The following is a 12,802-nucleotide window of genomic DNA, read 5'->3' as shown; positions in this document are numbered from 1 at the left end:
TTCATAGATTCCAGAGATCATGCCATCGATATTTGTGTATGCCACCTTTAGTTTCATATTATCCTTCCTTTTTTGGTTTAAGCTTCCATTTTTTTGATGTACCATTTTTTCAGTCTCAACTCCAGCAGTCTACGATTTTTTTTTTTTTTTTTCCGTCTGTTTTTTTCTCATTTATGTTTAGGAAGGTATATGATAGGAAAAAATTGAAGGTAAAGGTAGGTAAAAGTAAGATGAAGAGATGTACAAGGGGAAGAGGATGGCAGCAAGTTGGAAGACTTCGAGGAGAGAGGCTAGAGTAAATGGATGATTTTAATTGTTTGGAGTTGCATGTGGAGGAAATGGACCCACTCCTCCATTTGCATAGAGATAAATTGTAGATGGAGAGAAGCAAGTAAATCCCTTGGGGGATTAAAGAGTGTCATGAGAGAGAGGTATCTGGGAATAGATGCAAAGAAAAGGTTATATAAATGGGTGATTGTACTGATGACACTGTAGGGACTTGGAAGTTAAGAGGCAGAAAGGAGAAGTTTAGATGTATTTACCTAGTATTATATGGGAAGGGGAGCTATGCTCGTGGTGACCCGTCTTTGTGTCTCTCAGCATCTAGTTTGTTCTTAAAAATTCTTGTATGGTGTTTGCATGTAATTATTTTGTCCAATTTGTTCCAGACATCCACCACCTTTTTTTTAGAACTCTTCTATACCTATCCTTTTTGAGTTTTTCATGTCCTCTTGTTTTTCTTTTAACCCATACTAATAAATCTTCTCTGTCAAGGACTTCCATGCCTTTCATGGTTCTGTAAATGGCCAATAGATCGCCTCTCTCTTCTCTTTGTTCCAGGGTTGGTAGTTCTAGTTTAGACAATCTTTGTATGACAATTTTGAAAGTGTTGGGGCCATCTTTGTCATTGCTCCTTGGACTCTCTAATTTCTTTATATTGTTTTTTGTACTGGGTGTCCATAGTGTCACAGTTTACTCCAATCTTGGTCTTATCAGTGTGACTAATATGATAAGGGTTACAAGGTTGAATAGCATGAAAGATAAGGAGGTAAGGAGGAGAGTGGATGGAAAAAGCTGACAGGTAGGGCTGATGAAAGAGTATTTGGATTGACATTAGAACTGTTGCTCTATGGAGTTAGATTCCCACTAAATGTTAGTAAATTCATTATCCCTTCTAATAATGTAGAAAACATGCAAAGTTAATGCAGTCTGCCTGTTGAGACCACAATATAATGGTAAGACAGGATTAAGAATAAGGTTTGTCGCTCCTGATTGCATAGATGCCAAAATAGCAAAAATTGCATTTTTGGAGTTAATGCATTCTGCCTCTTTATAACATGAATGTTCATTGAGTCCTATCTCCTACTCTCCAATTCATACCTAGCCTCAAATTTGTGTACAGTTTCTTACATATACCAATGGCTTTTTCCCCCTTACAAGGGAGGTAGCCAAAAAACAAAGACATAAAATCCACTCCCACCCATTCCATCCCCACGTACTCCACTCCCATCCACCCCCTCCCTCCCTCTTATCTTGGCTCCTCCTTGATGGTGGGTCATCCCTGCACCCTGGGTCAGAGGCAGTGTAGCAAGATACAGCACAGCAAGGCTGCCTCATTTAATCTGTGACCACCCCCCTCCATCCCCTCATGCAGAAAAAGAGAAGGCGGGGAGAAATCCCTTCAGGCTGCATCAAAAATATCATTCAGACATACTCCCTCCCCATCCCCCATCCACTCCCATGCATCACATCCATACACAACCATTCTCCATTCACCCCTATTTTCTGTCTTCTCCCTTCCTTCCTCAACAGACATTCCCTTCTTTCCCAATGCCCCTTTTACTCCATCCATCCATCTCATCTTTGGTCCCCCCCTCATGCTCACTTCTTCCACCTATGCCTTCCACACCTCTCTTACTAATCTTTCTTCACTCATTCTTTCCATGTGTCCAAACCACCCCAATACTCTTTTATCAACCGTATCTCCCAACTCCCTTTCCACCCCCACTCTCCTCCTCACTTAGTTTCTTACTTTATCCAACCTAGTAAATCCTACCATACTTCTCAGGCATTCTATCTCAAAACACATTTAAACTCTTCCTCTCCTCTCTTATGTTCCATGTTTCTGTCCCATACAGTGCTGTCAGCACAATCACTCCTTCATACAATCTCCTCTTAGCATTTATTCCCAAATGTCTATTTCTCATTATCCTTTTTAATCCCCAAGGCATTTACTTGCTTCTCTCACTCTACATTCTACCTCCTCCACTCCTCCTTTTCCTGCCACATATGTGTATCTAAAGCTATCTACTTCCTCCAGTCTCTCTCCCTTAATACTCGCTTCCAATTTGCTACCATCCTCTCCCCTTGTACGTCTCATCACCTTACTTTACCTACATTTATCTTCAACATTTTTTTTTTCACACCATCCCAAACTTCATCACTAACTTCCATAATCCCTCCTCAGATCCTGCCACAAACGCAGTGTTGTCAGCAAACAACAACTGCCTTATCTCCCACTTTTCTCCATTTTCTTTAATAATCTCCAATCCCCAACCCATTACCCTTGCATTTACCTCTTGCATAACCCTATCTATATATACATGGAACAGCCAAGGTGACATAAAACATCTCTGGCAAAGTCCCACCATTACCTCAAACCATTCACTCTCTCCATTTCTGATTTTAATAGTCTTTATTACTCTCGCAAAAACTCTTGACTGCTCTTAACAGCTTTCCTTCTATCCCATATTTCTGCAGTACCTCTCACAATGCCTTCCTTTCTACCCTGTCATAAGCCTTTTCCAAATCCACAAAAGCCCAAACAACATTCTTGCCTTTTTCTAAAGCTTTCTCACATATCTGCTTTACCACAAAAATCTGATCCACGCAACCCCTACCTGTCCTAAAGCCACACTGTTCCTCACCAATTACTCCATCTGTTCCTCACCTAATCCTCTCAAAACCCTCCCATAAGGCTTGCCAACTACACTCAACAAACTGATCCCTGTAAAACTACTACACTCACATTTGTTCCCCTTTCCCTTGTAAAGTGGAACTATACAGGCACTTCTCCAGTCCTCTGGCACTATACCCTCTCTTAAACAAACATTGAATAACCTCACCAGCCAGTCCAGTAAAGTGGAACTATAAAGGCACTCCTTCAGTTCTGCGGCACTCTACTTTTTTTAGATGATTATTAAACCACCTCACCAGCCAGTCCACCATCACTGTACCTCCCTTTTTTTAGACACTCCACATGACACCCATCCAACCCAGGTGCCTTGCTCTCATAATTTTAACCTCTTCACTCCGGGGCACATCGCACGTCTGGCAGCATTAGCTGCCCGACGTGCGATGTTGCGTCATAATAATCGCATTATAAAAAATAAAGTCAGTGCTCAATCGTTCGTTCTCTTTCACCCGTGGATTTTAATAAACATAGAAAATATGATGAAGCCAGTTTAGAGAGAATGGAGGTTACGTAGGTACGACTACAATAGATATAATCAAGATGCCGACGTCGGCATCATCGCGTACCCACTTGCTCCTCATGACGCCTACGTAGGCGTCACCGTATGGAAGTGGTTAATAACTGCTTTCACAATGTCTTTCCATATTTCTCCTCCATTTTCCTCATTCATCACTGTCATTTTCTTAGCACTTCTCACTGCAACTACCTTTCCCTCCCTATCCTCCTTCACATTTAGCAACTCCCTCAAATGCTCTACCTATCTTCCTCTTACTGCTATCTTTTCTGTTATTGTATCTCCATCTGCACCTTTTACCTTCTCTACTTGATTCACCTCCTTTTCCTCTCTTAATTTCCTTTCAAAACATCTTTTTATTACTTTAAAAATGTTCTTACCCCATTTCACATCTACTCTCCTCTTTGCCTCCTTTATCTTTCTCTTTTCTTTGTATCTCATATGATTCATCCTATTTTGTAATCAATCTGTGAATACTCGTTTCTTCTCTTCCACAACCTTCTTTGCTTCATCCCACCACTCACTACCCTTTTTTCTATTTCCTCCCATCCTCCTTGTTCCACACACCAATTTTGTACACCTTGTGACTCCTTCCTTGAAACATCCCCATTCCTCCTCCACTCCTAGTTCTACTCTATCTTTCACTCCTTCCGACTCTTCTCTCAGCTTCTTTGTGTACCCCTCCTTTTCTTTCTTATTTAAGCAGTTCACTCTAAGCACGTCCTTACCTTATGTCCTTTTCTTCTTTCTTCATCAATCCTCCACTCTCAATTTACCTTCCACTAAATAATTAATATTCCCCCACTCTCTCCCTGTAGAACATGTACATCCAAAAATCTCCCTATTCTTCTTCTTGTTACAACTGTATAGTTCATGAAAGCCCTATCTACCACCCTTCCATCCACCACCCTCTCCCATGTATACTTATGCCTGACTTTCTTCCTAAACACTGTATTTGCTATCATCAACTCACTTTGTAGACATATCTCCATTTCTCCACTATGATTTTTTCCTGGAACTCCACACTTCCCAAGCACTCTGTTTATTGGTTCATCTCCTACCCTAGCATTGAGATCTTCCAATACCACTACATTAAAAGACCCAATCCTTAGGTTTGTGGTTGGAAAATTATTTAGAGATAATAATCAGACACAATCGGTCACCAGAAGGTCAATTAAAGAAAACAATAGACTTTTAATTTGCTGAAACAGGACCCCATGAGCACAACCCTAACCCAATGTACAATGATCAAGTAAATACACACTGGTAAATGAAATTGCAATAACCATCTTGAAGAGAAGAAGATATATTTCGTAAGGCTACATGAAAAAATTCAACCCACTACAAACAAGAGAGAGCTTTTCTGAAGAAAAAAAATAATAATAATAAAATTAAATAAAACAAACAAGGCCTAATTGAAAGAGAAAAGCAACTGCCAACAAGAAGTCAGGAGAAGCAACATTTGCAGACAAGTCGGGAGAGGCAGCATGTGTAGACAAAGTCTTACAAGTTTCATTAATATGAGCTTTATCTCTATCAAGTAAATAGATGGAATTATATAAACATAGGAATCAGGGAAGATATCTACATTAGTAGGGATTTTATACATTTCTCTCTTCTTGCAACTTTAACCACTCCTGCCATTGTTGATATCGGATACCATCTTAATATTTCGTAACCTTCTCATTATTTTGTTTCACTTTGTCCTCCAATTTTCTCAATTTTCAAGTTAGCATTTTTGCCCTTTATCCTCTCAATTTCTGATTTATACAATTCTTTTTTCAATGTCTCTTATCAAATTCTTATTTAGATAATCTATTTTGCCTGCTTGATCAAGCACTTGTTCCTTAAGTGCTTTTATTATATGTTTGTTTTTAGTCATATCCTCACCAATTAAAGTATCTCATTGTTGTCATTCTTGTTATGGGTTGTTCTAGATTACCAAGCTCTGTTATAATTCTTTTCACAATCACAACCCTGCTTGTTAAACATGCAGTCAACAAACAATACCCATACACTTGCATGGTTATACATGAATACTTTTTATCTATATGTTTTGTATCTACATGAGCTATGTGTGTGTCCATGTACTTTCTCCTCTGCATATTCTATAATTATCTCTAATTGTTTATTATACACTTATAGTATGGACACAATATAGTAATGTATATTGACATAAGTATGAAGAAATATTCTTTCTAAATATATTTCAAAACATGAGAAAATAAAAACAAAGGATTATTTTTTTAATTTTTATGTATTTTGTCTGATTGCAGCTCACAAAAGAGGTTCCTCCAATCATGAATGTTTTAAACCTTCATGAAAACCTTTTAGAAGCTCTGTTGGAGGTGGGTGCCTATGCAGATGCCCAGGCAGTGTTAGCAAAATATGACGATATTGCCCTTCCCAAGAGTGCCACTATTTGCTATACTGCAGCACTACTTAAAGCCAGAGCAGTGGCAGACAAGTAAGTGGCTTATCACTATTATCATATATTATTGATTGAAAATAGTAAGAATGATATATCCTATTTCCTGCTTGATTCCTTTGCAGGGGTAATGCCTCTTACAAATGTCATTTTGGCTCTATGATAATTATGTATACCTCATATATATATATATATATATATATATATATATATATATATATATGCATATATATATATATGAATATATATAAATATATATATGTGAATATATATGCATATATATATATATATATATATATATATATATATACACACTGTATATATATATTATATATATATATATATATATATATATATATACACACTGTATATATTTTATATATATATATATATATATATATATATATATATATATATATATATATATATATGCATTTTAAAGTCGACAGCATTAAGGAGGTTGTTAATCTTCGTATGGTTATTCTCCAGCTTTCTAACCAATACTCTGCCATTTGGATTTTGGGCATAAACCAAGTTGCTAAAATGATTCATTTATTCAACGTTTCGTCTGCAAAGAGATATCTTCAGGAAAATCTGTAACATAAATATTACCAACATACAGAAGTAAAGAAAAAAGGTGTTAACCTAAACAAAAATTCACAATTATGGAAATAGATATCAATAAATCAGCAATAATTCAAATCCTATCTCGATACATGGACTGTTGGGGACCACTACTTACAAAAATTAAAGGTCCAAAGAAATGACAAAGGAAATCATCGGTTGGTGACTTATATATACGAACCTAGCCGGCTTGGGTGGTGGAAGGGGTAGTGGGGAAAGGATTAGTCATATATATATATATATATATATATATATATATATATATATATATATATATATATATATATATATATATATATATATATATATATATATATGATATGTATTTAGGTACCTTTGAAGATGTCTTAAATAGATGAAAATGTTTGGTACCCATTTCTTTTTTCAATTTCCCAGTGGCTTCTGCAAAAATAGTTTGTCACGTGTGTTTTGTGATTTCTATATATATATAATATATATATATATATGTATATATATATATATAATATATATATATATATATACACATATGTATATACACACACACACAATGTATCATTTATTTTTATTTATTTATTTATTTTGTTCTTTTTTCTTAAATTGGTATTGTTCCTTTCACAGATTTTCACCTGACCTGGCAAGTAAAAGAGGGCTGACTACAGCAGAAATGGCTGCAGTTGAAGCCATACACAGAGCTGTGGAGTTTAACCCTCATGTACCAAAGGTAAGCTTTTTATATATTTGTCTTTATCTTTTGTGACAAAAATTATCTGATATACAGATGACAGTGTTTAATATGTACAATTTTATTAGTAAGGTGTTAATGAATCTTCCTTTTCAGTATTTATTGGAAATGAAGCCCCTCATCCTTCCACCAGAGCACATTCTCAAAAGAGGAGACTCTGAAGCAATTGCTTATGCCTTTTTTCATCTTCCACATTGGAAGAGAGTAAGTATAGATATCTGTTGTCTTAATACTTCTGACCCACTTTCGTAGAAGAATAAGCAAAAGTAGAAAGATCAATATATTCCGATCACTAATTGATCCTCTTCAGCAGATGTGAATTACAGTTAGTGATCGAAATATACGGATCTTTTTACTTTTGCTTATTATTCTCCGAAAGTGGGTCATAAGTATTATTGTACCAATGTGCTACGACATTACTTTGTTGTGATCTGTTGTCTTGTTTAGATTTTGCTTTATGGAATTGATGAGGAATAGATAAATGATGTATTGAGATAAAATGGGAGGAATAAAAACAAGAACACTGACAACACATGTAACTGATAAAATGCAGAATTTTTTGATGAGCTTAGGATAGTATGGTTGATTTAAATGCTGGCATATATAGTAAACTTCTCCCTTCTGCCTTGCCAAAATTTTAATTCTCTGCTCCATACAGTATCATAGGGACAGTCACCTCTTCACATAATCTTGTCCATGTATCCATTCTCAGATATCTATTTTTCATGACACTTTTCAATCTCCCAAGACATTACTTGCTTCACTTACTCTATAATTTACCACCCCCCTCCACTTTTCCATTTCGTGACATGCAACTCCAAGTACTATCCACTTCCTCCAGCCTCTCTCTCCTTAAAGACTTCCTTCCAACTTGCTTCCACCCTCTCCCCTTGAACATCTTGTCACCTTTCTTTTACTCACATTAACTTCCAAATTCCTCTGTTTGCATACCTTCCCAAACTCCATCACCAGCTTCTTTAGATCCTCCTCTGACCCTGCCACAAGTGTACTGTCATCCACAAACACTGGCTCATCTCCCACTTCACTATCTTTAACTAGCTCCAATCTGACATAATCTGTGACCTATATACATGTACCATACATATAACAAAGGCCTTTTCCCCCTTACAAGGGAGATAGCCAAAAAACAAAGGCATAAAATCCACTCCCACCCATTCTACCCCCATATACTCCACTCCCATCCACCTCCTCCCTCCCTCTTACCTTGGCTCCTCCCGGATGACGGGTCATCCCTGCATCTCGCCCACTGCCCTGGATCAGAAGCAGTGTCGCAGGACACAGCACATCCATAGCAAGGCCACTTCATTAAATCAGTAACCCCCCCCCCTTGCTGTCCCCTGGTGCAGAAATGAAGAAGACAGGGAGAAATCCCTTTAGGCTGCATCAATTTCTTTCTCACCCACTCTCCCTCATGCATCACAGCATCATCCATATGCAACCATTCTCCATTCAACCCTATCTTATATCTTCTCATGTCCTTCCAGAACAGACATTCCCCTCTTCCCCAATGACATAGCTCATAATAATATCTAGTGTTTGCTGGTGACACTGCACTTGTAGAGGAGGAATTAAGGAAGTTAGTGATGGAGATTTGGAAGGTGTGCAAAAGAAGGAAGTTGAAGATGAATGTGGGTAAAAGTAAGGTAATGAGATGTACAAGGGGAGAATGTGGCAGCAAATTGGAAGTGAGTATTAAGGGAAAGAAACTGGAGGAAATGGATAGTTTTAGGTACTGGGATGCGAATGTGGTGGGAAACAGAGGAGTGGAAGTAGAGGTACAATGTAGATTGAGAGAAGCAAGTAAATGCCTTTGGGGATTAAAAAGTGTAATGAGAAATAGACATTTGGGAATGGATGTTAAGACAAGATTGTATGAAGGAGTATTTGTGCCGACAGCACTGTATGGCACAGAAACATGGAACATAAGGGAGGAAGAATTTAAATGTGTTTGAGATGAAATACCTGAAGTATGGTAGGGGTTACTAGGCTAGATAGAGGGAGAAATGAGGAAGTGAGGAGGAGAGCAGGGGTTGAAAGGGAATTAGGAGATAGGGTTGATGAAAGAGTATTGTGATGGTTTGGACACAAGGAAAGAATGAGTGAAGAAAGATTAGTGAAAGAGGTGTGGAAGGCAGAGGTGGATGGAGTGAACATGAGGGGGCAACCATGGGTGAGATGGAGGGATGGATGGAGTAAAAGTGTCATTAGGAAAGAGGAAGACAGAAGATAGGTGTGAGTTGAGAATGGTTATGTATGGATGATGCTAAGATGCATGAAAGGGTGTGGGTAGAGGGTGGGGGCTGAGGGAGTATGTGTAAATGATATTTTGATGCAGCCTGAAGGGATTTCTCCCTGTCTTCTCTTATTCTGCATGAGGGGACAGAAAGGGGAGTGGTCACCAATTAAATGAAGTGGCCTTGCTATGGATGTGCAGTGTCTTCCTACATTGCTTCTGACCCAGAGTAGTGGGCGAGATGGAGGGATGACCTTCTCATCCAGGAGGAGCCAAAAAAAGAGGGAGGGAGGAGTGGCAAATGGGAGTGGAGTATGTGGGGATGAAATAGGTGGGAGTGGATTTATGCCTTTGACTTTGGCCACCTTTCCCCATCTTCTTTTTTGCATGAGGGGACGGAGAGGGGGGTTGCTGATTGTGGGGGATGAAATGGGTGGGAGTGGATTTATGCCTTTGACTTTTGCTACCTTTCCCCATATCCTTTTTTGTAGAGGGGACGGAGAGGGGGGCTGTTAATTTAATGTAGTGGCATTGATGTGGATGTGCTGTGTCTTGTGACACTGATTCTGACCCAGGACAGTGGGCAAGATGCAGGGATGACCTGTTATCCAGGAGGAGCCAAGATAAGAGGGAGTGAGGGGGGTGAATGAGAGCAGAGTATTTGGGGATGGAATGGGTGGGAGTGGATTTTATGCCTTTGTTTTTTGGCTGCCTCCCTTATAAGGGGGAAAAAGCATTTGGTATATGTATGTATGTACTCTTATAATATTTATGACATGTTCCAACAGGTGGAAGGTGCCCTAAACCTATTGCACTGCACATGGGAAGGTACATTTCGCATCATCCCATATCCTCTAGAGAAGGGGCATCTTTTTTATCCCTACCCTACATGCACAGAATGTGCTGACCGGGAACTGCTGCCTTGTAAGTCCAATATGTTTCCTTGTGTGTAAGTTTGACTGTCCACTAATTTTACTCTAACCTCATGATAAGTACTATTACTTCTTATTGACTGGAAATAATCTACTTTTCTCTAAACCCTTTGATGTCAACAGGGTTTCCATGTGCTGATATAGATTGCCAAAAAGTATCTAAAATAAACAAGAACCAAATTTCAATTTCAATCTGTTAATCAAGACTGATTCAGTTGCTGTCTTCAAGGATTTTGTTCAGTTGAATAAGATTACCAGATGACAGCCAGATTAAACTCACTAGTCAAATATAGACACCAAAGGGTTAAGTTGTCTGAACTATGTATTAAGTATTATTGTTTCTTGTTATTGATTGTATTAGAAAAAAATATATAATTTTCACTTATTGACAGTCAAGATTCAGACTAGACTCTGTTCAGATTAACTTTGCAGAGAGTGGATGAAACTGATGAAATTAGATATTTGAGTAATGTTGAATAATAAATTGTGAACTTACATTAATGAGCTATGAGAATTATAAATTCATATGATAGTGTATTTTTACCATTTTAATTTCTTCAATACATAGTCCTGTCCTAAGTTGAATAATAATGTCAGTTGTTACCCAGAACAAAATTTGTAATGTCATCATAATGAAGGGTATAACTAAATCCCAATTTAGCACAGGGCTACTGCCCTAAGTGACCCAGTCTGAACAAAATTGTCAACCATTAGCTAGAATTAAGTTATAAGAATAGGGGTTGATAGAGTACATGACTACTACATTCAATTTATCAGTCTATCTCCTTTTCTTTTGCAGCCTTTCATGAGGTATCTGTTTACCCCAAGAAGGAGTTGCCTTTCTTCATTGTGTTCACTGCTGGCCTGTGCTCCTTCACTGCCCTCCTTGCTCTGCTAACTCATCAGTATCCAGAACCTATGGGTGCCCTTGCCAAAACGGTAAGGTATTTGGGATCATGGCAGAAGCAGTTGGGAGAAATGAGTTCTGGTTTGCAAACAGGGTAAGAAAGTCCAATTAGGAGTTTGAGATAGAGATGAGAAATAAAGACAGAAAGATTATCAAAGAAAAGGAAGAATTTAAAGGATTCTGAAAAGATGATTTTAAAAAGTTTGTGAACTGAAGCGCAAACAGAAGGTAGAATTGACAGTAGTGGAGTAGAAAGTTATAGTTACGTTTAAACCGAGCTCCAATCTTCTAGGTGCTGAAAAACATCTGACTTCAGACCTTTGTATTATCAGCTACATATGATATGTGTCAAAAGTCACAAATACAGATGTAGATCAAAAGTCAACTATGGAAATATATGTCAAAAAAAAGCATATGGGTATTTATATCAAGAAGAATATGGATATATAGGTCAAAAGTCACACATGGAGATGTATTTCAAAAGTTGCATAAAGAGTTGTAGGTCAAAAGTCGCAAATGGAGATTTTACATAAATGTATTTACCTGATTGTAGTACAGTACTACCTCTCATTAACGGACTAAAAGGGGGGTAACGGTGTCCGTTGATGTGAATAATCCATTGATTTGGAGTGGTTTTTGGGTGGCATAGTGATTGCACAGCACTAAACAACAGCACCAAAAACACCGCAAATACAGCTAATTAACATCCATTAATGAGAGGTAGTACTGTATACAGGAAAGGAACAGCATTCATTGGGTCCTGTCTCCTATTCCCTTAATTTTCTAACATACCTAGACACAAATTCATTTACTGTTCCAACTTAATTGATTTCCAGTTATATTTAGATTTGAATTCATGTATTGTTTGAGCTTGGGCTATAGCACCTTCAAAGCTATTCCACAAATTTATGTATCTATAAGGAAAACTCTATTTCTTCACATCTTTTAGACATACATACATACATATACCAAGGCTTTTTTCCCCTTCCAAGGGAGGTAGCCACAAAGGGAAAGGCATAAAAACACTCCCACCCATTTCATCCCTAAATACACTCCACACCCCTCCCACCCTTCCTCTCATCTGAGCACCTCCTGGATGACGGGTCATCCCTGAACCCTGCCCACCGCCCTGGGTCAGAAGCAGTGTCGCAAGACACAGTACATCCACAGCAAGGCCGCTTCATTTAATCGGCGACCCCCCCTCTCCGTCCCCCTTTGCATATAAAGGGAGGACGGGGAGAAATCCCTTCGGGCTGCGTCAAAATTTACTCACACATACTACCCCCCCCACCCCTCCGCCCATTCCTCCTCATGCAGTCACAACATCATCCATATACAACCATTCTCCACTCACCTCTGTCTTCCGTCCTCTCCCTTCCTTCCTCAACAGACATTCCCCTCTTCCCCAAAGCCCCCTTCACCCCATCCATCCACCTCATCCTAGG

General features: G+C 38.4%; 1 protein-coding gene across 4 annotated transcripts in view; it reads left to right on the top strand.

Annotated features, from left to right (window-relative positions):
• LOC143033456 (protein ST7 homolog) overlaps positions 1–12,802 on the top strand; it is a 117,703-nt gene that overhangs the window by 98,434 nt on the left and 6,467 nt on the right. For all 4 annotated transcript variants that reach the window (XM_076198921.1, XM_076198924.1, XM_076198923.1 and 1 more), the window contains exons 7-11: positions 5,765–5,955; positions 7,141–7,243; positions 7,361–7,468; positions 10,307–10,442; positions 11,250–11,389. In XM_076198921.1, the coding sequence (XP_076055036.1) occupies positions 5,765–5,955; positions 7,141–7,243; positions 7,361–7,468; positions 10,307–10,442; positions 11,250–11,389 (678 nt within the window). The remainder of the gene's footprint in view (positions 1–5,764; positions 5,956–7,140; positions 7,244–7,360; positions 7,469–10,306; positions 10,443–11,249; positions 11,390–12,802) is intronic.

This window comes from Oratosquilla oratoria, chromosome 15 (assembly GCF_046742065.1).
Source record: "Oratosquilla oratoria isolate Oo_2021 chromosome 15, ASM4674206v1, whole genome shotgun sequence".
Taxonomy (NCBI): domain Eukaryota; kingdom Metazoa; phylum Arthropoda; class Malacostraca; order Stomatopoda; family Squillidae; genus Oratosquilla; species Oratosquilla oratoria.
This window is presented reverse-complemented; position numbering and strand designations above follow the sequence as displayed.